General features: G+C 40.5%; 1 protein-coding gene across 2 annotated transcripts in view; it reads right to left on the minus strand.

Moving 5' to 3' along the window:
* igf2bp1 (insulin-like growth factor 2 mRNA binding protein 1) overlaps window positions 1-23,050 on the minus strand; it is a 44,550-nt gene extending 21,500 nt beyond the window's left edge. For both annotated transcript variants that reach the window (XM_072693457.1, XM_072693456.1), the window contains exons 1-2: window positions 22,876-23,050; window positions 21,580-21,640 (exon numbers count right to left, since the gene is read on the minus strand). In XM_072693457.1, the coding sequence (XP_072549558.1) occupies window positions 21,580-21,640; window positions 22,876-23,050 (236 nt within the window). The remainder of the gene's footprint in view (window positions 1-21,579; window positions 21,641-22,875) is intronic.
* Between the last annotated feature and the right edge of the window lie 4,260 nt (window positions 23,051-27,310).

Here is a 27,310-nt window from a genome sequence, read left to right on the forward strand (position 1 = left end):
GTGGGCCACCATTCTTTACTCAACTGCTACCCCCCCCCCCCCTCTTTTTTTTTTTGTTTCACCACACCCCACAAAGAGGTCAAAGGTTATTCCACATGCTTGGCATTCAAGGCATGCTGATGCAACATTAACTCTTTGTGTGCCTGAAGGGAGACAGAAGATGAGCCACAAACCACCGTGGCCTGCTTGTCCTTAAATGAATTGGCAATAAGAAAGTACCACTCCTGAGACGAGTAGTGAGCATACAAATGGTCTTGCTGCTGAAACCTTATGAATGAATGTCAGAGAGAGAGAGGTATTGTAAAGCTAGCATATGGCCTTCATCTGCTGAGCTTTGAGGAACTGTTCATTGCCCCCAAAAGATAAAAGGTTATCCTATACAATGCAAGGAAGAGGAAACCATCTTATATTAGCTCACACTTGTTTGTGCAGGCATTTGTCAGAGATTAAAGGAGATAAACAGATTCATGCTAGATAACTGCTCAAGAGCTGCAGTCGAAAATGTAAAGACTCACAGATTTCTTTCAGGTTTTTTTTTTTTTTTTTTTTTTTTACTTTTTCTGGCTATGTAATAGATGAAGCTGTTGAAACTCGGGAAAGCTGTAAATAATTTCAAGCTGTCTCAGGGTACAACATGGCAACTAATCCAAGCAGGGCTGGAGGGAGACCGATACTGCTTTAGCATCATTGGGTGGGCAGCAAAGCTTTTGGGAAATTAGATCTTGATCTGAAATCATGACAGCAGCCAAAACTAATCAAGTAATATGAAGGTACATGGGAGACACCAGCTACCACAGCTTTGCTGATACATGTGCAAACATGCAAAAAAGGGAAAGGAGGGGAAGCTCATGCTCATCATTAACATTTTCTGCAGGGGGAAAATAAATAAATAAAAAAGTGACACATACACACACAGTGCTCAAAGATTGTACTCCAAACCACTCAAGAGTTATGGGAGAGAATGGGCAGTTGGGGTTGTGTTGAATCGATCCATGACAAAAATTTAGATTCTCGGTGCTGACGAGCTGCAAGTGCTACTCAGATGTGGGGTAAATTTTTAATGGGAGCTATACAAGCACTAGCAAGCATAAAATCGGGAGTAAATATTTCATGGTCAGTGGAAAAGTGCAAAAAGTGACTGGATATTGTGACCGGGAGAGAAGCGATATTACTCAGGCACATTAACACTAGCTTAATATAGCGCAAAAAAAAAAAAAAAACGTGTACTCTGCAAAGACACTACAAGCTGATTTGTGCAGGAGTGTATAGAAATTGCAGTTGAAGTTTAATGCAGAGATAACTGCAGTTGGCCAGATCAAATTTGACCACAGAGCTCAATGTCCACTGCTCTCTGCAGTACTGTAAGGGTTTTAAACGCGATGTAAAACTTAACAAAAAACAAGTGATGCTGCAGAGATACAGAAAGATACAAAAAGCAAGAGAAGAGAAAAGACTCCCCCTAAACACAAATAACTGTGCTGCTTTTTTCTGGATGTGATTGTCTCATATTCTCCTGAGATGAAGAGCCTGAAGATGCCTCCAGCGGACACAACCAGTGCTGTGTTTTTTTTTGCAAATCACTGAAACTCACCCGAGGCACATCTGAGGCAGCTAACAAAGCAAAGATACCAAATGTATGAACCTGTTAATCATTTATCATCAAGTGTAACTGGATCAAGTTCACGATCTCTTTTTATACAACTACATTAACTGGACATGTGGGTCAGTGTGCCTTGGACAAAATGACTCACTAAAAACCACCTTTGAAAGGAGGAGAGAAAAAAAAGGGCCTGCATGAAGTCCTCAACAGCTGGCCTAGGATATGACCAGGACCTATGACTTATAACCTACTAACAGATAAAACACAGCGTTCAACAATAGTCTCAATTGCAGTACCTGTATGATGAAAGACCAATTAAATATAGATATAGATATATAATTATACCTCTACTGGCAATGATTTCAAAATTGAATATGCAAGAGACCTTATGGGACCTTGTATTTCTACCGCAATAAGTTACACTCCACGTGTTCATTCACAAGGACAAGGCCTAATACCTGAAACATATCTGAGCAGATTTTTGCATGCTTGTGTGTCTGTATGTGTGTAGGCTTCTAGAGACCACCACCACCACCACCACCACCACGCTTACGACTGCCATCGAGCCACAATGTGCGTGGAGCGACATGTTCAGCTGAGGAATGCTTTAGCACTGGTAACTAGTGGAGGTGGGGGAGGAGGGGAAAAACAACAAAAACTATAGCCTATAGTCCTTTCCTGCATTATCATGTGAAATAACTCCTCCCTCTCTTTTGTCTTGGGAACTGAGGAATTTGGCATGGGAGAGAGGGAGAGAGAGAGAGAGAGAGAGAGAGAGAGAGAGAGATTTCCAACTTATCCACTAACAGTTTCATCCGCGAGTTCTTCCCAACCTTGCATCTCGACCTATGACCCCAAATGGGGGAAGGTTCTTGTGGGTTGAAAGGCTGCTGCAGGCCAAGCCAGCGTGGGGGGTTGGGGGGGTGTTGAGGTTACAGGCAAACAATTGATCTTTTAAAAGGGGCCACAGTTTATGCTGAGTTACAGCCACCATGCTCGAAGACAGGAAAGGTCTCAGAGACATAAAACTAGCCACCGGCGTTTCCCCCCACCCCCTTTCAACCAGCAGACCCAGAACCCATCATGTGATATTTACTATCCCACTGCATGAGCCCAGACCTTAAAGGTATAGGACTATATGACTGAGTTTAAGGACTAAACAATTATACATAATAAATTGACGTGTGATAAAGGAGCACTGCAGACATGGTGGTTTTGAGCCAACATACAGCTGATTTCATAGAAAATCTGCTACTTATGGGTGTCTGCTAATAGTGGGCATCAAGACCTTGATAAAAAAAAAATCAGCTTGAAATAGGAAATGTAAGAATGGATCCAGCCTGGAATCACACAGAACTAGCCAAGTAAAGCATGCATGTAAAGGTCATGTTGAAACTGCAGTAGAAAAGTAAGGGTAGGTTAGTGCTTTTGAGGAGTTTATCCATTATATTAATATAAAATTTAATATGTAACGATCTTCATGTAGCCCATTAAGCTCAAATACCCCCTACAACATGACCATGCACAGTGCGAGTGTGTACCATTTTAGGTCAGATTGGTTAAAGGGCCAAAATCCTTCACCCCCCCCCCTTCCGATATCCGACCCGACCCTGCACTGTCTGCTGATATCAGTCCAATGCCAACATCCATCCATATGTAATTTCTCTATTAATTATTTCTCCTCTAAATCTTAGTAGCACCCAAACAAATATGATTTGTGCAGCTTGATGTCAGTTTCCACTGGATCCAGTTCAAGGTTCGAGTATCCTGTCGGGAAAGGAAGAGGTTTCGCGCCATCTCTCGTCACGGTGGGTGGTGGAGGCACTGAGGGGGTCGTGTACGCGTGCGTGTGTGTGTGCGCGCGCGCGCTCGCTCGCTCTACATGTGGAGGAGCTGCTGGCGTGTTCTGGCCCTTCTCGGCTTTTCGTTAGCCTGGCCTTGGTATGCTGGGTGGTGGAGGCGCAGGGCCATCAGTAAACAACCCTGGAAGCCCTTTACTGATGGAAAAGGGGGACGTGCCCTCCATTCGGGTCAAAGTTCACGTTCCGCTGCGCCGTGAGTTGCTCGCTGCGAGAAGATGGAAGCTGCGATAGCCTCCATTTTGTGACTGAGCGAGAGAGACTGACTGCCTGCCTGCTTGACTGACTGACTGACTGACTACCACATGAGTCAACGGAACCGTTCTTCACAGTAGACTTCGGCTTACTTTGAGCCCAAGCTTAACCAGCAGCCGCCAATTCACACATCCTGCTCTTTCAGAATTAAACGTTGGGCTTCAGCAGAGAGCAGGAAAGGCTCCCTGCGCACGGCTCCACACTGGCGCCCAGGCGAGGCGGCCTCGGTGTCACACACAGAACAGGCTACTTTTCGCCCGTTCGGATGTTTGCCTTATTCTGGAGCGGACCACGTGAAACGTTAAATAAATGTAGTTAACTTTAAGCCAACGAGCATGTAATAAATCTGAATAAAACAATACCATCTGCTCCCGCTCGCCCCGCTGCGCCATTTCGAGAGCAGCCGTGGTGCAAGAACTAAAATGGCCCTTTGCTCTTGCGCGCGCACCACTCACTTTCCCAGCAGGACTGCCCCAATTGGGACGAGTGGATAAATATCAGCATGAAACAAATAATTACTTATAAAAAAAAAAATCTTGACTCAGAACACAGCAGAGGCAGTGTGTGAGTCCGTTGTGAGAGTTGTGTGTGTGTGTGTGTGTGCGATACTAGTTTTTTGTCATTCCCCTTTTATCAAATGAAAGGCGACGTGTATGACGGGTATGAAATAATTAATAAAATATACACAAACTCTGTGTGTAGGTACTACCCCCCCCCCCCACATACACACACACACATGCACATTCTAATATTAATATATATGTGGTTGAAGAACCAGAAATACTGGAAAGTATCACAGAGAAACCCTATAAAATGTTCCTCAGTATATGGTTCTTTAAACAACCTGAAATGGCCCCATTACTACAACGAGTCAATTTCGTTACCAGCCCCCGCTCGTGCTTATATTGGATGCTTTTCGGCTTTTGATTTAGGCTGTGTGAAAATGGGCGTTCAATGTTTAGTAGCTTTGCCAAAAAATACTGAGGCGCTGTTTTGTGCGCGTGTGCCATTAGACATCCCTGCCCCCCGCGCGTTACTGATGTAACCTAGCTATTCCACTCCCCGGGTCTTTAGCCCGAACATAAGGCCTCAAACCCGCTGTACTACCTTCACACGAAGGGAGGATGCATCGTTTTCGTTTCCAAACGGAGGTTAGACGTGATTTTATTTTTCCATTGGCCCCACACACACACACGTACACGCACGCGCGCGCACACTTCCTCCATGATCAAACACGGCGACATCTTTACACGCATTGCTACGTTTACACCAGTGTTGCCCACAGCGGACTACAGGAGGGTACTGTCCCTAAACGGAGGACAGATTCAGCCCATATGATACGCGCTGATGAATTGTACCCTACATTTAGACGAGTTATCTCGAGTTAGACACGTATAAGGCCGGATTTTCTGGTTCAGTGCGGATGACTTCAGTCCACGCTAAGTCTCAACCATGTGAGCGAGCATGAGCAGCCATCTTCTTCTGCCAACGCCCAATTACTACAATGAATCATGGTCACATGGGCGAGCGTGGAATGTACTAGGCTACTATAGGGAGATATGAAGACCCCAGTTCAGTAAGACACATCAACGCGTGTGAGATGATATTCATATGGACAGGCTTGCTTGGTCGTTACACTGTTTTCGTTCTCAATCAGAATAAAATGCTACTACATGATGTCCCATATAGGTGCCGGAGGAGTCCTGCATGATTCGTGGGCATCATTTCCACCTTACAGGGTAAACAAAATACATCTATTGTGCTTCAGTCTTTTTATTACATTTTCAGAGGCACAAGTCCTTACATGCATGTCAAAAGGCAGCCTCCCCCCCCCCAATTAACTACACATCACGACTGCTCAAGCTTACTATTTCTTTTCTTTTTTTTTTTTTTTAAACCTATGTAAAAGTACCATCAAGCTGTGCCTGTCGCTCTCAATAGAGAAAGCTTTTTTTGCCCTTCTCGCGCGCAACAGCTCCGGTGGCCGGAGTCTCGCGCAGACCTGCCTTCATTCATAAAGTCGCCGCGCAGCTCGCGAGTACTACAGCAGCGTGAAAGAGGAGGCGCGCGCGCACCCGGCGCCGCCCACCCGGGGGAAGCGGAGGGGCTTCCATACAAAAAGCAGCGGAGGCTCGCAGCACAGCACTGCAGTACGAAGCCGAGCACTATGCACACACACACACAAGCACGCACGCGCGCGCGCGCACGCTCGTTCGCTCACAGGGGAATAAGAGCTGTGCTGAAGAAAAAAAAAAAAAAGCCCACCGATTACGGTGAAGCATCCAGGAGCTGCTTGCTTCTGCTCCAAACCCACTCACGTGCTCTGCTTTGAAAGCAAGTCTCGCAAATATCACGCAGCACGAGCTGCGCAGGGCTGTTTTTTTTTTTTTTTTTTTTTTTTTTTTTTTTTAAACCGTGGTCAAATGAATCAGTTTCAGCGCATCGATTGACGTGCCTCGTTTGGGTCGTGCAAAATAAATTCACCTGCCATTGATTTAATTACTTGATCGTTTATTAAACATCGTAAAGAGCTTTCTGTTGCGGCTAGCAGATAGTCGAGCGCTCGAGCCAGACTCCCTCGTATAGAAATGCAGTGAGCGATCTCATAAAAAAAGAGGGGGAAACCCAGAGGGCACCTGAGAGTCGCATAAAAGAGAACTGACTTACCAAAGAAACTCTCCCCAAAAGTGAGGAAAAAAAACAAACAAAAAAACAACAGACTTTTGCCTCAAATCATTTCACACGCGCGAGCGTTTTAGGCACATTCAGACACTGCCCTTCAGTTAGGCTACTATATGGGTTTCACTTCTCCTCAGATCTGCTTGGAAAGAAGGTGAATGTAAGGAAAAGGGAGGAGAAGAGGTAGAAAACAAAACGGCTGTCATGACTGAGACTGATTTCTAAACGCATTTAGTGAAATAAAGTGTTGGGATGAAGCTCCAACAGCGAAGAAAGCTCAATTTTTCGATATCATAAACTCACAGGATTAGGGTAACGGTAGCATGGCTGAACATGAACATAACGCCAAGACTGCCAAACTGAGCCATGCAGATTATTCATTAATTTCAAACTCTTTATACTGATGGCAAAACTAAAGGGATCTTATTTTTTTAAGGCATGTCTAATGTAATAAACCTCATTAAAACCTAACCAATAACAAACGTAATTAATAATATTATTTGAACAAATGTGGACAATGTTGAAGAGAAAGCACATTCCCTTATTACAAAAAAAGGCAGATTTATAGAGCACATGTGCAAAACAGAGAACTTAATCAGGAAAAACCAATCCAGAAAACTAGGTTTACGATCAACATTGATTCAAATGAGGACTGATGAGTGTTTCCCTTTATTATTTGTCTAAAGATCTTTTCTTTTTCCCAATTTCACAGTGGTTAAAAAGCATCTAAGAGTCTAATAGTTACATTCTGTTTTCTGTAAGTAAAATAAAAACGTACTTAATCTGTCTAACAAAGTTCTGAGATGATTTGCACTCAACTAATCCATCTGTGAATGCTCAATTTCTCACAAATAGTTGAGGTGTCCACTTCATCCAGCCATGGTCTTATCACTGGTTGAAAATTCGAGTGTACTTGTTTTTGTGAGCAATATGGTGCAGATCATTCAGATGTTTTTTCCCCTAAACATCTTTCTCCTGTTTAATACACAAGTCATGTATACATATCTGAGGCTCAATTTACATTAGATACCATGTATTCATGGTGGTGTTTTGTGCCTCAGTTTACGAGTCAGTTAATTGCACTTTTACTAGTTACTGCCTACTCACTAATCCGTTTGGCTGGTGTCAGAACACGTAACTCTGAAAACTCTTGTTCCTCTGTCTGAACTTTCAGACAAGTAAGAAAACCTTTATATAGAACAGCACTATAAATGTACAAAGTTCGCTGGCAGATGTAACAGTTACTTTACCTTAAGAACTGAACATACAGCTACACTATAAACCTTTTCAAAACTGCCTTCGTTTGAAGAAACGAACTTACTCAAATAGTTTGAGTTAAGTGAACTTAACTTAACAAGTTTACAGTGAGACCAAGTCATAATCCAAAGCTTGAATTGCACAGATTTTTCAAATCGAGTCAAATAGAAGTTAAGTTAGAAGTCAGTGTGTTTATTTTTAGTTCAGAAAATATTCAACACAACTTTGAGCCATTTACAGGAACTTTAAGAAGAGCTGATTATTTAACCCCTTTTAAATGGGAGTCTTACCAACGACTTGGGTGTTTATTCCCCCTTTCAGAATAATAATAAAAAAAGAATAATAAATTCATAAATTAATATTAATAAAACAAAACACACAAGATGACTTTCCCCCCTGCACTTCCACTCAGTTCAAAACCTCTGACATCTCAAGCATGCCAGGCAAATACCTCACCAATCCTTCAGTCTCCTTTTCTACTAAAGTATCTTAAGGGAAGCAAAACTGCGCCACAGTTTCTTCATGGACAAAAACACAAGGGGGGTTTCTTCCTAGCAGCGTGTGACGTAAGCCCCTGACTTTCTTTTGAATCAGTGAACCCCACAGACCTATAGAAAGGCCAGAAAGTGGGGCTCTTCAGTGCTTCGTGTGCAGCTGACTGCTGGGGATAGCCACCCCACCCTCCCGTCCTCTACAGTGCTGTCTGTTTTTCCCTCTCTTACTTTCAGTAGCTCCACTTGTATCGTGTTAAAGCTCATTCTATTGTACACCTTGCCTGGGTGATAGGTCTTTAAATATTTTATGGAAAGCCAAGGTTTTTAATACTGCTCTGAAATCAAAGTTATGAATTAGCTCATTATTATTATTACAATTATTATTAAAGGTAGGAAACTAGAGGTCGATCACCAGCAGAACACCTCAGAGAAAGTTTAAAACAAAAACCTAAAAACACAATCCCTCCCCTAAAAAAGGGTTATAAATGATCTGATTCAAATTTGTTAAACTCTAAGAAAGTCGAAAGCTGTTGAGAGTAAAGTTGTGTGAGAGTGTGTCCTTCAAATACCACACGAATGAGGGTGGACATGACTAATGGGAGTGCATGATCAAAACACAAAGTATTTATTTAATGAAAACCAACAGATTCTGTTCTAGCTACAAAGGTTTGCACTGCCTTTAAACAACTGTGTACATCATTTCCACATGGAAAACATTAAAACACAGTGAGTGCCATTTTGTTGCTGACAATTCAATACTATTCAATAATCTTTAACTACATTATTTAAATGCTAGCACATTGTAACATTGCATTTGGCCTGAATTAGAAGTTTTATACTGTTAAAAACAAATAAATTAAGTAAAAATCTGATTGTTTTTGTTTGGTCAATCCAATTATTAATAATTGTTTGCGACTGTATTGTTTTGTACTAAGCATTGTGATGCTTGGTATCAGTATCGAGCTTCATATTCTGAAAACCCAAGGTGAAATCAAGTAAAAGCAATACATTTTTTCCAGTGTTGGCAATTTCTTTTTTTTTAAACTTATATTGAATAAGAAAAATATTTGTTTTTTGTTCTTAACCACAAACAAATGAAAAAGGCAGCATTACATTCCATCAAAAAACATGGCTAAAACACCAAACTGAGCATTTCTTGAACATTAAAAAACCTAAAAAGCAATATGGCCTGTCTTTTCTACAGAGAGCGAGGCGGTCCTTCTAAAACTGATCTGCTGATCAGAATTATTCCAGCGTAAGGGCATTGCATTCATTGTGCATGGATCCCCTAGCCGATCAGGCCCTATGTCTTCAGCTCGAAGCATGCCTATGTGAGAGGAACTTATGAGTCCATATAGGTTTGGAAAAGGAGGAGGGAGTGTTTCGGGCTGGGGTGGAGGTTTGCCGGCCCCTCCCCCACTTCTCTATGCCTTTAGCATGAGCGAGTGTGTGTTGAGAAGGAGGACATAGCATGATCACACCAGCACATGCCTGTTTGGAAACCATGTGACCTAGAGGCTCCATTTTAACTGATTGGGGCTGAGCGGGAGGGAGCTGCATGGGTGTAAGGGGAAGGCATGAGAAGGAGAAGAATAGTAGAAGGAAGGGACCCATCTTGACTGCTTTCTGTTGGCGTTATATGGTCCTATATGGTCCTACGAGAGGACTACTGCTTAGGTATACAGCAGCAGAAGCTTGGATTTAGACATTTAATCCTTTCATGTGCAAGAAAATACGAACAAGGTGTCTGAAGGACAATCTACAACTTTACACTGTTGGTTAAAACCATCTAAATTACCGGAGCATGAAAATAAAAGACTCAAAGCTTTGTGTCATCTAAACGGAATCTACACTAGTACTTGTGTTTGGACTGTTTAATTATTCTTCCATAGCTAGGACACTGACCATGGCTCATACTGATATATAACAAAGAAAAATGAAAGCTATGATTTAAAACAGTTTTTATGATAGGCTGAATTCCAAACCTATATTTTTGGGAATTATGGCCAAAAGAAACCCCCAAAAAACCCAAACAGACCATCAGGTTATTATATTGAATAACTAGCTTACAAATTTTCTGATGCCGCTTTACAAGACGTTTTACATTATGTTTGCGTGGATTTTGAAAGGATATAATTTTATCAGCAGCTTCCCATTAAAAACTAAATGTTTTTCCAGATAACATAACACACACGGACAAAAGAAAAGATAAAAATGAGGAATTTGGTGACAAGACTTTTCAAAGCTGCATTTACAATTACACTTTATATATTATTTAAATTCAATAAAAAAAATAGAATCATCTTTACCATCCCCAACAAGGAGTAAACATTAGTAAGTATTTTGAGCTATGGACGGTGTGCTGTTGTGTAATGTTTGCCATGCTACAGCAGCTAAGAGATTGTTGCAAATCCTTTGCTAGGGTCTAAATTGACATGCTGCAAAATAAAGATGCCAAAAGGGGTTTTGTCTCTTTTGGTCCCCTAAAAAACCCTTTCAATGGGTAGTTCTTCAAAGTACCACTTTTGTTAATGAGACTCGGAAATGTCTGGCAATAACGTATTGTACAGGTATGTTTTTGTTCACAAAAGATATAAACAAATCAAACGTACCTTTAAATGTACAACATGGTCCTTGATGTCCAATATTGTGCATCGTAAAAGGCATACTACATATACTTTACCACAGAAATACGGAACTTCCATCTAACTATCTAACTTCCAACTAACATTTTTAAGAGTCTCTAGTTCATTAAACGTTGCATTTTAGGAGGAATGCAATTTACACTCAAAGTGTAATAATACATATTACATTTTTTGGTTAAATGTCTTGATTATTCAGAAATCAAACTATTTAGTAGATCCTTGTGCAAACCCTGCCCTAGTGTTCATTAAATAGATCAATTATTCAAAAAGAGTTTTATAAAATATAAACAGCATTTTCAGTAACAGTGGAATTCTTTGGGTGCTATACAGACCAACGATTACAAAAATACTCATAAATGAGATGTTTTTTTTTGTATATGATCCTTTTTACAAGGCAAAGAACCACATATGCATTTGAATAGTTCAAGTTTATGATTCTGTAAAAGAAAGAACCCATGTAAGAACCCTCCATTTTAAAGATATAGGATGCACACAAATGCCTAGTTTTGATACATGAAATGGGTTTCTATAAAAAAAAAATAATAATAAAAAATAAAATAGACACCCTCTAAAGAGACCAAGGGTTGTGTCTGCGGTAGTTTTATAACTGTTTCGATTTGTTTATCTTCAGTAGCACACTGACATCATGCTATCCTGTAAACCATTAAAACAAGGGTGTCCAAAATGCTCATTAGTTATTGATGATTACATTTGATTACATACACGTTTAAATTAGAACATACTTTACCTATGTACCGATGTCTAGCCCAGATGTCCTGTCTATACCTTGCATTAGCAACTATAGTCTGTGTTTCAGTTCATTTCTGGTGATACGTTTACTATTTGATCAGACTACAGAACATCTGCTCCCGTCAATACCAGTTCACATATTTCATCTAAATAGGTTCAGATACTTTATCTTTTCTCACGCAAAATATTTAATTATCAATTTTTACCTCATTAGATTCCATTCACACTTTAAAAAAAAACTAAAAAAAACTAAAAGGTGTGTCATTTTTAAGGGCAGATTTCCTTAACAAGCTGGATAACTTAAGCCTGTTGGTCAACCTAAAGGCTTGGTTTTTGGGGTCAGTTAACTGATATATACCTTCCCAAATGCACACTTTTCAATATCTAATTTTAAACAGCATGGGGGCAAGTGGTGGAATTCCTCATGATGAAATTGTAGTTGGGAATCATAAATAAACCACTTGCATTCATTTTAATGATGTTTATAGACTTTTCTAATTGTGGTTAAATGTTTCTATGGTGTCTTTTGACGTTCGAGTAAAAGGCTAGAAACCCCATCTTAAAAAATGGCTACACACATTTGGTGGACATCTCCCAAACCTTGATCATTACAGCTTTTAAACAGCATTGTCTTAATCATGCATGCACAGTTTTTTTTTTTTAACCTCAATTACACTGTTACTTACTCTAACTACGATGTGAGCTAGCTAATGAGAAAGCTGCAGGACATGACATTACATCAGAATTCCACATGATTTCCTGTGTACTATTTACAGCACACTAAAAGCTAAATACAGCTGATAATGTGAAGAATGTCTCAGCATTTTCCTCAATTCAATCAGTTCTACATAATACAGGCAGCATTTTGTAATGAGTTGTCAAGTAAGTGATGAACGTAACATGTTATGTGGGTGGAACCTTTAAAACAAAGTGAGGTAGTACACAAATCACAATCAGACAACACAGGGAGGGGAAATGGTACATAGTCCTGATTCCAGCAGTCATGTGCTGCAAAGACACCTGAGGCATGTTCAAAATCAGACTGTGCTTGCAAATATTCACAAATGTTCAAAATTTCCCCACTGGCTCTGTGTGCGTGTGCATACAGAAGTTTGGTCAGAACTCAACGTTCTTCAATGAATGCAATGTTAACTGACTAGAAAGACCTTAAAAATATCAAATAAAAAACCCATAAGAGCATAATTTCACCTATTATGTATTAAAGAGAGTAAATAGAGGTTGCTAATCTGTTTGCAGTTAGCTACATCTGAATACACCTTTGGTCGCTGCACAAACAAGTGGACAGGAATCGAACTAGTAACTGCTACAACGGTCACTGGATGGTATTCAAAACACTGAATGCATCATGTTTAAACTTCTGCATTAAAAAAAAAAAAAAAAACAACAACTTGGAAACATCACTGATGCAGTTACTTATAAGGTTGATGCATTCAGTTACCTTAGTGAATACAGTGTATCATCACCTACTAGCCATGTTACTAGTAACTTTCTGTACAATATAAATATATGATACCTAGAATAGATTTTAACTTAATATAACTGTGTGTGGGGGGTGGATACACCACTACATGGACATACTGGCATCTGTGAAAAAGATATGCATGAGAAAATGATGTCCAAGCATATATATAAAAATATATATATAAAAAAAGTCTATTTACAGTGATCATACAATACCCAATATATTTAATCAGTCCTTCATTAAAGTAAATCAGGTAAGCTGCTGGTGGAACTGAACAGATTCATACAGTGGCTGCAGTTCACAGAGGGGTCAACAACCAAACCTGTGTTTTTCTAACCAATGGATCCAAAACCGACATTTATCTATGTATCTGAATGCATGATGAATTATTATTGGTATGTCCGCAGCCACACAGTTGGCTGTGAATGCAGCCATAGTTATCCAAACGCTTGATTTGTTAGCCATGTTGCAAACTTTGCATTCTCGGTCAGAAAGGGGGGGGGGTATACTGCCAAAAGCCCTTCTAAACTATTAACATATATAAATACGGCACTGTTTAAAGTCTGTAGTCTTCTCATGACATGACATGGCCACCTTAGGCTACTTCCTGTCACAGTCATCTTTTCTTTCGTCTAGGTACACAGCAAACCTCCCTCGGGCTCCTGGTTTGAAAAATACTGGGTAAAAAATGTAAAGAATTTTAGGTTCAAGGGGCACCTCCCTCCCTTTCCCCCTCCTTCGTGAGTGTTTATGGTGGCCATGCCTTCAGAGAAGCCAGTTCACCAGAAACACAATGAGAACCATAGGGGGTTGGGGGAGATGGTGAGGCCCATACATCTGAGGGGAAAACCACCATGATTTTTTTTTTTTCTTTTTTTCACCCTTTCACACAGGGAATCACCTCCACCAGTCAACTCCTTCATCTAAACGTATACACGGAGTAGCAACCCAAAAATAATTACGAACGGTTTTCCCCACTTACTGTGAATTTTAGAATCTAAGCTAAGCACACACACACACACACACACACACACACACACACACACACACACACACACACACAATTTTCAAAAGGTCCAAAAGTCCACTACCTGTTAGCAAAAATGATTATATTGTAGACTCTAAATGACAATAGCATAGGTTTCAGAACATCTTATTATAGAACAGAAATTTCAAGTTTGATTTAGGTTAAGAAAATTACATTCAGAAAATTGTTTAAACAAAAAAAAAACCACAAACATAAAAAAAAAAAAAAAAAAAAAAAAAAAAAAAAAAAAAACCTCAGGGTGAAACTAAGCAAAACGAAGCTTATTCAATGGCTTTGGTATGAATTGTATGTGTGTCTTAATAATGGTCTGAAATCTATAGGAACCCTGTTTATGTTTAGTACCATGTTTCTATCATTGTACATCACTTCCTGCTCCGCCATCATGACAATGTCATCAACCATGTGACCCACAGCAAGCCACTAATATGCCACAAACAAGCACAATGTTAAAAAAATGTTTAATCTACAATTGAATGTGCATTTTATGGCTATTATAGACACAACACAAATATGGTTCAATTCACTTGCATACTTTTTGGGGGTGAGTATTTAGGGACAACCCCACCAGAAAAGAAGAAGAAAAAAAAAAAAAACTAAAACCAAACACACAATCTTTCACCACCACCTGTCAGATGTTTCTTTCTATGTTCTTCTCTGTGTAAAAATTCCCCTCTGGACACGTCAGAACCATAGGGTGCTTCACTGGGCTGACGCTGGCCTCAGTTGGTGTAGTGGCCGGACTGCAGATTTTGCCCTACCATTACCAGCATGGACTTCAACCAGTTTTAGCCTTATCATATCACCTCTACTGTTCTGCTTTATTCCTTTGTGGCTGGACAGGATTTGCTTCACAGCACTCAGGCTCAGATATGCACATTTCCAGCATTAGCACTGTGTGTTGATTTGGAGTATTTTTTTTCTTTTCCAAAGTATAATGTACTCAAGCGTAATCCACAGATAAAGTAAAGCTGACAGTCCTATTATCCTTCTCATCACTGGTTACTTGACATATGGATGGGAAGCACCAGGCCACTGCGTCGATTTACTGGGGAAGCCAGCGCCCTCTCTAGCATACATACTGTACTATTTAGGGCACACGTTTTACCTCGATTCAGACTAATTGAGTATTTTTTTTTTGTAGGGGAAAGGTGAGGTCTCTTGCGAGTGTGTGTATATACACACACACACTCACACACACTCACACACACTCACACACACTCACACACACTCACACACACTCACACACACTCACACACACTCACACACACACTTAAAAAAAGGCACAAAGAAGATCCCAAATCATGAAAAACTGAATCAATAAAAACTTTCCATACATTTCTTTTGAAAAGGGCACTATGCATGGCAGTCAACTTGCATACATATCAATCATAAATGGAAAGTAACAGAAACAGCCCGTTTAATTTAAAAAAGGTGAAACTTGGTCACATAAAAATTAAACCCGGCCGTTAATAAATTCATAGGAACATCATGTGCGGACCACAATGAAAGAAATATATTAAGAAAAATTAGGATACATGTTTCTCATAGAAACTCTGAATGGACAGTATCGTTATAAACGATAAGAGAAATTGTAAGGAGCCTTTTTGTTTTTAATTTAATTTAAAGTGTAAAGATTATTTTACACTCACAGCTCTTCTATGCCAAGAAGCCTTTGTAGCACCTGGATTTGGAACTGTACAATCAGGCCAAAAACCACACACACACACACACACACACACACACACACACACACACACACACACACACACGTGTGTAGGACACTGGTTGGCGATAACTGGTGGATAGACTCAACCAGCTTTAAAAGAGGGGGGAAAAAAAAACCAAACACACACACACTCACACACACAGGACAGATGGTTGAGAATGGGGAAGGGGGAAAAGGCGGCACATTGGTAAGGGGTTAAAAGGGGAGGAGTGCTCTTAAAGAGACAGCAGCACATATTTTAACCCTACCCTTCTGTCACCATCTATACATACGCGTGGAGAAAGCATGTTCCTTTGCTTCACTTCCATTTCTTTTTTCTTATCCCTTTTCCACAGCTATAGGGCTCATTTTGAGGCAATCCACAAAAGGCAGAAAAGGGAAGCCCTTGAGGAAGTGTCACTGTACAACGCCCCTGCAATCCCTGTGCCCCCTCCTCCTCCTCCTCCTCCTCTCCCCTATTCTCTTCTATCCTCTTCTCCTCTCCTGATCAGGCAAGCCCGCTGAGGGACGCACTGGTCATATGACCCAGCTGAACGAACGCCTACATGTACATTCTGCTAGCCTGGCAGAAAAGTCGCATATATCTGGAATACAATCAAATGCAAGAGATGCACGTCCATTGTGTGTGTGTGTGTGTGTGCGTGCGTGGGTGTGGGTGTGTGTTTGTGTGAGGGCGAGCTTGTGTCACAGACAGCAAGGCAGCAAACATAGAGAGACAGAATGAACAAATGGGGGGGAAAAAAAGAATTACTATGTGTGCGGGGGGGGCAGCGAGAGAGAGAGAGAGAGAGAGAGAGAGAGAGAGAGAGATAGAGAGATAGAGAGATAGAGAGAGAGGTGGCCTCTCGTGCAACACCATCAACGGCTTCTCAGAATCTGCACACAGGTGTTCCTGGCTCCTGATTGGTCGCACCCCCCTCTGCCTGGAACCCCTCCCCCTGCCTTCTGTAGTACTACGATTACGAGTGGAGAGACGGAGAGAGGGAGAGAGAGGAAAAAGAGGGAGGAGGCAGCAAGCAAGCAACTGTTGTGGCTTAAGACTCCCATTGCATACATTCACTGCACTCTTATGTAGGGTATTCACTCAGGAGAATGCCATGGTATCATTCATAGCTTCATTTTCTTCTCTTTTTTAACTGCAAATTAACCACACGCAACACCTTACTAACATATGCCAATAGCTCTTCCTTTTTTCCGTGTTTATTCATGCTACTTTGTTAGTGTACAAAGTAAAAATAGCCACTGCAACCTCGAAACGTCCAAATCAAAGGAATGCTCTCCTACAGGACAGTTCTCCCCCTTCCCAGATTTTCATCAATACAAAAAACTTTTATTCTTGACCATTAAACATAGTCCCCCACCCCCAAAACAACACCCACCACAGTGCCGGCCACTGCAAATGACAGTCAATCACTTTCTACAAATGCCAGAAGACAAGTCACTCATAATGGAAGGCCGGGAACAAAATGGCCGCAATTACAGAATAGCTTTACAAAACAAACAATTACTGTAATGAATGTAATCAGTGGCAGGGGAGTACAGCTCCCTTTTTTACCAAACGTTCAGGAAAAACAAACCCCACAAACGGTACAACCACCTACCCCATACAGCCCTTTTGGGGAAACCATTCACTGAAAGCTTGAGGAGCAAATTTCAAATCCCTGTAGTGATGTCATTTCTACAGCACAGGTCACACAGCTTTACATGTGTGCTCACAAACAACTTCGTCTAATTTACCTAACTTACCTAAAGATGCAGCCATATTGAAAAATATGAGCCATGTTTCCATATATATTCCTCATTTTGTATGTCAGTTTTTGGAGCGTCTCCATTTTATTGAATCTGAATATGAATCTGGCAGCTGATATTTACCACTGTATCAGTAATGTTTCGTAATGAATGGACCAACAGAAATGGTCCAAAATGATCTTTTGTTTACATTGACTTTGATTTCATTTCAAATTCAATTTTATTTGATTTAAAAGTTCTGTTAACTTTGCGTGACAGCAAAATATATATTCAATATATTTTCAATCAGATTCACATACATGTTCTACAGTGAAAATCACAGGTACAACAAGTAATAGTAACATCTCTCTAGTAGCCCCCCCCCACCTCCAACCCTTATTGGCCATATGCCTTGCCATGACATCAGAACTGGAAGTAACTTCTAGTCACCATGGTCACTTTGAGTGGGCGTGGGGATCCTGCTCAGTCCACCATGATCACATTACTACACACACACACACACACACACACACACACACACACACACACACACTACTATATCTGTCTATATAGACAGATATAGTAACACTTCATGCCTGCCCACATGCAATCATATATTTTTTTATGTATAAGCATAAATAGGTACAACACTAAATTACACTGCTTCACCTTTAGAATAGAAACTCCGACATTTCAGCCACCAGTTAGCTGTGGACTACACTAAATATCCCCTTGTTTAAATGTTTATTTGCAATAATTGACAAAAAGGACCAATTGCGCCAGGATTGCATCATTTTGTACAGAAGGGTGGGGATGGCGTGCACATGAGCATCTGTTTAATTGTGCACAACTTTCGTGAACATTTACATTTACGGCATTTAGCAGACGCTCTTATCCAGAGCGACTTACAAAGTTCTTTGCTATTTACCCAAGAAAGTGAACATACTTTTAGTATGAAATATATGCAATTTATATGATACTTCGATTAATTGACTTGTCCTGAGGAGCTCTGTAATCCAACTCAGTTAATAATCCAACTGATGCCAACATGGCTGTTTAAAACAAAGCCAACCAACACTTAAATGGACCCCCACTGTATTCTGAAGAGGTGGTGCTAGGAATTGGGGGTGGGGGTTGAGTATCTATTGTTACTCTTAACACCTGGTTCTCAATGGGCGATGTGGAACTGCCCTTTGTCTTAACTTTCCCAAGTTTTAAAACTTCAAAAGCGTCTCAACGAGGCGCCTTTAATAGGCTTTTTAATGGAAATGCAACATATCGTCTTCAGACTTGAAAGAGACAACAGCGTGAACGGACTGCATGTAGGAGTATAGGCCCGCCATACACACACGCACTGCTGCATGCTTGCGCCAGTATGCCTGATCACACGGACTACAAGATCCCCACACGGTTGGGAATACTTTCCCCACAGTTAGAAATACTTTCACATCATTAGGCACAACTTCTCGTTACATACAGACCAGCACCATGTGATTAGTATCATTTTTTTTTAAACAATGGCCACATTGCTTCAGAAGAAACCGTTTCTCATTCTACTTGCATAACAACCCACCATACAAAGGGTGTGCCCAAAGGGAAAGTGCTGTTTCTATACATTGGCTTGGCAAAGAACACTTCTCCTGTAGCTTTTCGCTGATTAGTAGGCATTAGTAGTAACTTATTACACCTTCACGTCAGAAAAGTGAGAAAACGTGCGGTGGAGATCATATAGTTTCATTTTTTCGGATTGTGATCACGCTTGTATGGGGAAAGAAAATCAACAAACCAAAAACAGGTCAATTCCTGGTGGTAAAGGTACATATATACTAATGTAAGTTTAACTGGCGAATAAGGTCATTCTAAAGGAAGCCTTTATACACAGTATTTTACATTGCTATGTTAAATCACTCTGTGACGCTTTCGTGTGTGAATTAAAGTGGCTGGAGAGATTCACAAAAACTAAGCATAACAAAATGGCGGCAGGAGAACACCTTAAACGCCTAGCATTGAGGCTAGAAAACGGTTCCTACAGCTGAGAAACATGTCTTTATCATCAATGGACTTGTATGACGAACTTAAAAAACAATAAAAACCATTAAACATGGTCATTCAAATATACCCATCCAGCATTGGGGCAATAAGTACAAATAATATACGTAAATAGGAAAAATGTGTGCCTTGGGTAGAGCTTGGTAGATGTATAGGCTATCGCTCACTGGCTCCAGTATTGCCTTCTACTGCAAATACTCGTGTTACTATAATTACTGCCTTTTTTACTTATAATACTACTAGTACCAACGATAACCCACTGAATTTCCATTTTCAGGACCCACACGTTCGTGCGTCAATATTAATACATTCTTATAAATCTCCACGAAGCCTGTTCATGTATGGAGTGCTCGCCAATGGGCTGTGTAGTACGCCATTTTCTCAATTGCTGACGTTGGATTACTCTTTGCAATGATGGCGACCACGTGTCACTCAAAAACGTGTGCCTTAATGTTAGTTCTCAATGAAATTGTGCAAATACTAATATTTCGGTTGTAGAAAACAGTAAAGGGCAGTATGTGAACCAACGTAGCTTAATAAAGAAGCACTGCACAGAGTAAGCACCGTCACATTTGAATAGTTGCAAAAGAGAAAACATTCAAACTCTCATCATCGCATGTGAATAAAAAAATAAGGTTTATATATTATATCTGAAGAGTAAGTATGTATCAGTGTTCTTATTAAACTCCAAATACGACAGAGAGCAAAAAAATATCAAAATAAATAATTATTTAAAGGTTTAGGATCCAAGGAGCACATAAGGCTGGCCAAACGAGCACAGCGCCTACCTGTTCTATTGCAGACAAGGAGATTTTTTTTAAGCACATACTCTGTCCTGCCATCAAATACATGAACCTCTGTGTGCATATCAGAGTTTTGCGATAAAATAATTTAGATTCTGCATATAAGGACTAGTCTGAGGTTTTATATATCTGCGGAGCTGTCTAAGACATCGTATTCATGTGTTAAATTAATCTATCGTTCCTTGAATGGCTATGCTAATTCTCTAACGGGTCGAGAATGAGGTGAGAAAAAAGGTGGGCTGGGTGGGGCGAGTGGGATATTTTTTTTTATATAAAGCATAGGCTGTAGGGGTATTCTGTTCCCTAACCCCCTCCCCCCTCCCCCCAACAATAATGATCAGTAAAGAAGAGAAAAAAAAAAAAAAAACATTGTAGATCATACACGAGGTTCAAAGTATTGGAGGTATTCCCTCCCAAACGCCATTACCAGTTTCGCCACAGTTCAGACAGTAACCGTTAAACGTCACATTCGACCAGAGGTGTCTACGCGTGTGTGTAAAAAATAAAATACACGCGTAACAGCAAAATATATATTTAACGATTTTAGGATTTTAGTAACAGCTTAACCCAACACTTACACGTAACCTACATATCATGAATATGAAAGCACGAAGCGTAGATCTAGTGCTCTCCACAAGCCAGCAGAATACAGCAGAATAAGAACTTTCCCAAAGCAACATTTTAACCAGATCAACTTAATGACTGCCTTTTAAAACCAAAGGGACTTCTTCAAACATGCTAATAATCAATCGATCTTTCATGCACAACAGCCTGGTGTTTATGGCTCATTCAACAAAAGATCCACCGAGGCCTAGGCCTTACTTTAGGCCAAGGCCCTGCCTTCGTGTATGAAACAAGTAATGATCATTACATCCACCATTGGGCCATGTTACGTGTAGCAAATAAAGAATGAAGTATCGTAAGCAGCAGCAGTAACACATAACTGATATTATACTGTAAAAGCACGAAGGGTAGTATACGAGGCAAAGCCTTTTGAGCAACTATCATAATTATCATTAGCATAAATGTGTATCTAAGTGAAAAACGGCGAATTTGTACCAAATTTAAGCTGAAAATCAGCTTGTTCAAATCCAGCAGATCCACAATTTCGACACACAGCGAGGAGACTACAGTGGGCGAAGCATTATCTACACCAATGCAATATAGTACTATTGACCACGTATTTAAGAAAAAGCCAAATACCTTTGTTTTTTGGGGACAGAATGTTCAACCTCAATTCGTTTGCCGTGAAGTTCCACTTTACCTAAAAGAAAAACAAAATAAAAAAGAAAATTAGGCCACTGATTCCATTCATTGGCCTTAGGTTCACAGTATCCTTCGAGATTTACAGCCTTTATAAATATATAGGTTATCTTCAGCGTAAGCTTTGAAATGCTACTGGATGGGCTCACAAGTTAGCTTCGTATGGTGTGAATAATTTTAATATATATATATTTTTTTTTTGGAAAATTCTATAACTAGTTTGTAAATAGTCTACACGGGCTCTTATGTGGACTAAAAAAAAAAAGTTACACAATGAAAGGGTTTGAGACTACGGTTTCTGGTGACTACATTTAAACCTGCAACATTCTTGTAGCACTTTCAAGGTTCATTGGGCAGATATGCTACATAAGCTGTTCTCGTCATTTGTACCGTGGAAGTCACTCATGTACTTTATTCGCGGTTTATCTGTAAACGTCTACAGAAAACTGTAAAACCAAGACAACGGTAAACACATTCAAATGAACCCCATTCCTTGCGAATCTGTTTCAAGTGAAACACAACAGCATGGCGACCTTCGTGCTATATAGAGCACACATCACATGCAACATATGTGGACAATCGTGGAGAAGCATTTTTGTGGCCACAAAGTCAAACACCGGCACAATATAATGGTGAAAGCTTGCTTAGTGCATTTAGCATTGCTAACATACACACCATGTTCATTTCTCTGGCGTGTTTGTGCATTACAGGCTGAATGAAACGTGTTCAATCTTACTATGATGGCCTATTAGCCAAAAGGGGGAGGGGTGAGATTTGGTTCTATAGCTGTGCTCAGTAGGGTATACTGAATGTGAAGACACAGGTTTCAATGCCTCTAGCACGTTGAGCACGAAGCCACATTTGTATTAATTTTGCGATCAACTGTGCTGTCTGACAGCAACGTCTAGCTAGACAGGACTGGCAGGGGTAGTACAGTAAAAGAAAGTGGTGGGTGATGTACATTAAAGAGAGTGTTGGCGAGGCCAGCTGTGTAAAAGTTAACTGACTGTCGAAGAATTTGACATTTTACAGTTTTAAATGGCAAAGAGTAGAGATGTACACGCGCACGCCACACACACAGCCTGCATGCTCAAACAAAAAGTGTAAGAAGTTGGTGGTTTTAGGGTGTAAAAGGTAAGGACTTCAGGGAATTGTGGAAGAGTGCTCCATTTAATTTAGTGGATAAGAGTGTGATATGGCAAAGCAGTAAAGAGTCCGTTTGAGGTAGTTACTTACCAGAAAATGTTTCAATTGCTTTCATAGCCCATTGGTCGTCCGGGCAATCAACAAACGCGTAGCCAGTTTTCATTAGAAACTGCCCAGAGTAAGGGATCTTGTGGTCTTCAAAGGTTTTAACCAAGTCCTCTGCGGTCACGTTTTCATTCAGATTTCCAATGTACAGCTTATTCATCGTGAAAAATCGCGGTGCTCCCAAAAAATCAGAAACGAAAATAAAACTTTTACACAAAGCGCACTGAATGAGGAAAAAAAAAATATTGAGACGCCGCCGAAAACACAAGCACGAGTGATTTTTCAGCGAGTTGCGTCGGAAAACGAAAGAAATCAAAATTGTAAAGCAGGAATCCCGACTAAAAGGGGAAAGTTCGGCTAACAGTAACGTTGCAGCCTGATGAAGTCCAGCGGAGGAGTGGAGAATCCGTGACTGTAGCAATCCTAGCGAATTTCCTGCACAGTGTGGAAAACGATATCAGTCTGAATTCATCTGATGGTTATGGTGGAATAGTGGTAAAAGTATGGCGGGATCGGGAGAAAAATCTTTCCTCTCTGCCCCTCAACCTAGAGCTGTACCCTGCACTGTCATACAGATCCTACTGCCTGGCGATGGCACCGCCTCTAAACGGACTCGAATTTACTAAAAAAAAAAAAAAAAAAAAAAAAAAAAATTGTTTGCAAAGAGGAAACCACGTGGTCTCTCGGAGTAGCTAGAGAAGGGGCCGGTCCTCCTCGGCGTGTATGTAGCACAGCAGCAGATGGGTGTGCTAGGGAAGCGAGCCTTCTGTGCAATGCGCTTTGACTACCGTACACTAGGCTCTGCGCACCAGCTAGCCTATGTGCATAGACGTAGCCCGGCGCACGCTTGCGTGTTAAATGTCATGTTGCCCGTGAAATGATTTTTTTTGGTGGTTGCTATTGTTTGTGGCCACAGTCGGTATGTTTACACTGGTAGGCATGTTTCGGAGTCCATTGGAGCGACATTGATGTGTTGGACAAAAAAGGCCATGTTCTGTGAAACAAAAATCACCTCCTACAACGTATAGCAAATGCAAATGCAAATCTACCACTCGTAAAAGTCACTTCTATCCCCACCCATTGCATACCTCACGGCCCCATGTGTGTCGAGCTACGGTGAAAGGTTTGGTTGGCGTGCAGGCTGGGTAGGCTACACAAGCGAGCCAGGCGGTGTGAAGGAAAATAAAACAACAATGGATGGGATATGTATTTAATAACGTGCTTTAGACAGATAATAATACTCGCATGTACGAAAAAAACATTCAACGACCTACTTGTGACTGCTTTAAACACTGTCTTGACACTGAATCTCACTAAAGTGAAACGTTTGTATCTGCTGCTCCGCTTTCGTTGCATCAGCAGCGGTGAAACAGCCGCCCTTATCCTGAGGCCTGCGTTACCTAACCCAAGCTCACTTTTCCCCTCTTCCATGTCATGTATTTGAGAATTTAAGCACGTGCAAGTCGAGTGCTTACAGTGGGGCCTCCGTGAGACAGGCATAGGCTTGACAATCGAGTCAAAATGGAGGACTGTGAGAGTGAAGGGCCTGGTGGAGCATGCCGCCTACCAGCAGGAAGTGGGCGAATCAACTGTTGCACAAGCTCTTCGAAATACAAACTGCACGTTTGGACGTTTTCTCTTCCTTCGCGGGATCTCTGTAAGGCTACATTCTGTGAAATATTACCTAAAGTGACCACCCGAGCTCGTGGCAAAGCTAGGAGTCAGTAAACAACAGTGCAACGGGTTGGTAGTAGTGAAGGACTTGCGGATTGTACACGTGGCGGCAGCACCGACCTCTTTTTTCTTTTTTTCTTTTTTTTTTTGGGCTTTTTTTTTTTCTTCTTTCCAGAAAATGGCTTCTCATAGGCTACACACTGATCATGGAAGCACAAGGTCCTCACGGCTTTTCATAGTTGGGTGTTGTTTTCGTTTCACTGCAGTGAGCTCTGTCTGTTCGGCTGATTTCAATGTGGAGTAGTCTGTTAAAGTGATCTGGCGGATCTTTGAAGTTGTTGTCGCAGTTGAAAACAGTAAAATGAAATGTTCCTCGTCATAACATATGCAATCATGTCACGATCAGGGATTTCAGTTACGAGTGAAAGGCCTACAGGTTGCGTCCAGAATCCAAAGAGTACCAAACTACATAGTCTGTACTTACGCCATCAGAAGTGCGCTGATCAGTATGGCATGTATTCTGTTGTATTATGTGGCTTATGAAACTATTTGTAGTCAAATATGATTTGAGGGCAGTTCGTTTACAGTGATTCTTTCAAGACGTAATTTCCAAACTCCTTAGTAAAGTAAAAGCTGTTGTGTTCTAGACCACTGCTTCAATTGCCACCTCGAGTTAAAGTATGTTAACAGTTTAGAAGGCAAACCTATAGCAGAAGCATTGATTTGTTGCATAACTGAACTGCAGTGTAACTAGTTTAACTACCACTCTAAATCTAAAATTCAGGGACCTTGTGAGCAACCAGACTACATTAGATTTCAAATGTATGTTCAATGTTTGTCTCAGAAAGCATCCATTGTATTTGGAATGGTAGTCAAACTAGTCTTGCATGTTGTGCAATGTTTTAAATTGTATGTTGGGGATTGATCAGTAGCACACCACCAGCACATGTGGTGTAACCATTTATTTACCAACTCAAGGTAAAACTCCCTAGCTTTTAAAGGGGTCAGTGGTTTTATTGCCCTTCTCCCAAACAAACTGACCCTTTTGGTTACATGCAGTGGGGGAGTGGATGCGCCGGGTGATTTAGACCAGAGGCCATGTAGGCGAAAAGGTCAAATCCTAATCTAATGTCACATAAATCTAAGGGTATGGTAAGGGTATGGAGAAAACTCGAGGACTACAGAAATTCCGCAGTATTGCAATAGGCTTTGTCTGCTATGCTGTAGTAGCCCATATCGATAGCTCGCGCATCAGGAGACCAGAGATCATTATGTGAAGACGTTCACTGAGTTATCTTTGTTAACTAGCAAAAGCATTATGTTGATACCTAGTTTTGTTGTGGTCTTTAGTGAGGCACAATTACAATATGTGCTTAACAGAAGATGACATGCTAACATGTCTTGTAACAGTGCCACACAGTCATAATTAATCTTGTGCGTCGACTTAAACTTTTTAATCTTAATGTGGACATTTTTTTTTAATGACTGATCAAATGAACATTGTTTAGTTACAACTATGGTATTAGGAACACCAGGAACAATTTCAAAGAGACTCCAATGATATGTGCATTTTTGCAAGAATTTCACCCTATTTTAATAAGATATAAGTAGAGACATTAAATGATTTAGAAGGATCTACTGAAGGCATTGGCATGTCAATACAGCCCCCAGAGAGCCAAAGCAGAGCCCTTACTAGCTATAGCATTGTGACCTGACCACACACCAGGAGGGGGGTTGGGCATGGTGGAAGTGGACAGACAAGGGGTGGGGTCATAGTTTTATTGGGTGAGAGAGACTGTCGACTTGGGTTCTGTGCTTCATACTATAGTGTGTAGATCCCTCAGGTAAGAAACCCTTAGCTTAATGTTTTCTGCTTCAAACCAAATGTGTAAGACTGCCTCTGCAGAGGAGAGGGACATTCCATAGTGTTACTTACCTGTGCATGTGTGTATGTGCAACTGCTGTGCTTCTTTGTGTAGGAAAAATGTAAATTAGGACACTGAGGCAACACATTCACCTTTCACCTCATTCTTACAAAAGTCTCAGCTGTTAGCAGAAAAAAATGAAAGGGCATTTTGAATATAGAGATTGGGTTTAGGGTTTGATTAGGGCTACATTTCCATTCGTTTGTGATTGCATATCTACACTCACAACAAAAGAAAACAGAAACCTGTATGTGATTTTTGAAGTGTTTAATATAAATCACACAATTGGAACATTCCACATTCAGTGACATTAAATAGTTTAGTTTGAAGTGTAGTTCAGTGAGCTCAAAGTGAGCATGGATAAGCATTACACCAATACAAAAATATTGGGCAAGACTCTTAACATTACATTTGGCTACCTCTGTAGGTAGAAGTAGGAGTATTTGACAAATTCGGTAAATTTGAATAATTTTATGGCCTGGCCAATAATGAACTTATGTTTGGTGAAGTACTTGCACTCAACCACATAACTAAATCTATAAATGTGTACTTAAATTAATTGTTTTAACTGGATGTGTGATTGATACAGATTTAAACAAACCATAAACATCCATAAAGCAGTCCTGTGTTAATAAACTCCAAGGATTGGTGTTCCATTAACATTTTACAACTGCTTTATGTCAGTTAGCCTGCCCTAATCAAATTAGAGTTTAAATTAGAGTTTAATGCAGCACTCAGATAATCCATCCAGATTTATGTATTATAGAGTAATCAATAAAACATGGGACATTATACATAAAAGCTGTATAATAATGCTTTCG

Source organism: Salminus brasiliensis, chromosome 12 (genome assembly GCF_030463535.1).
Source record: "Salminus brasiliensis chromosome 12, fSalBra1.hap2, whole genome shotgun sequence".
NCBI classification, from domain to species: Eukaryota; Metazoa; Chordata; class Actinopteri; order Characiformes; family Bryconidae; genus Salminus; species Salminus brasiliensis.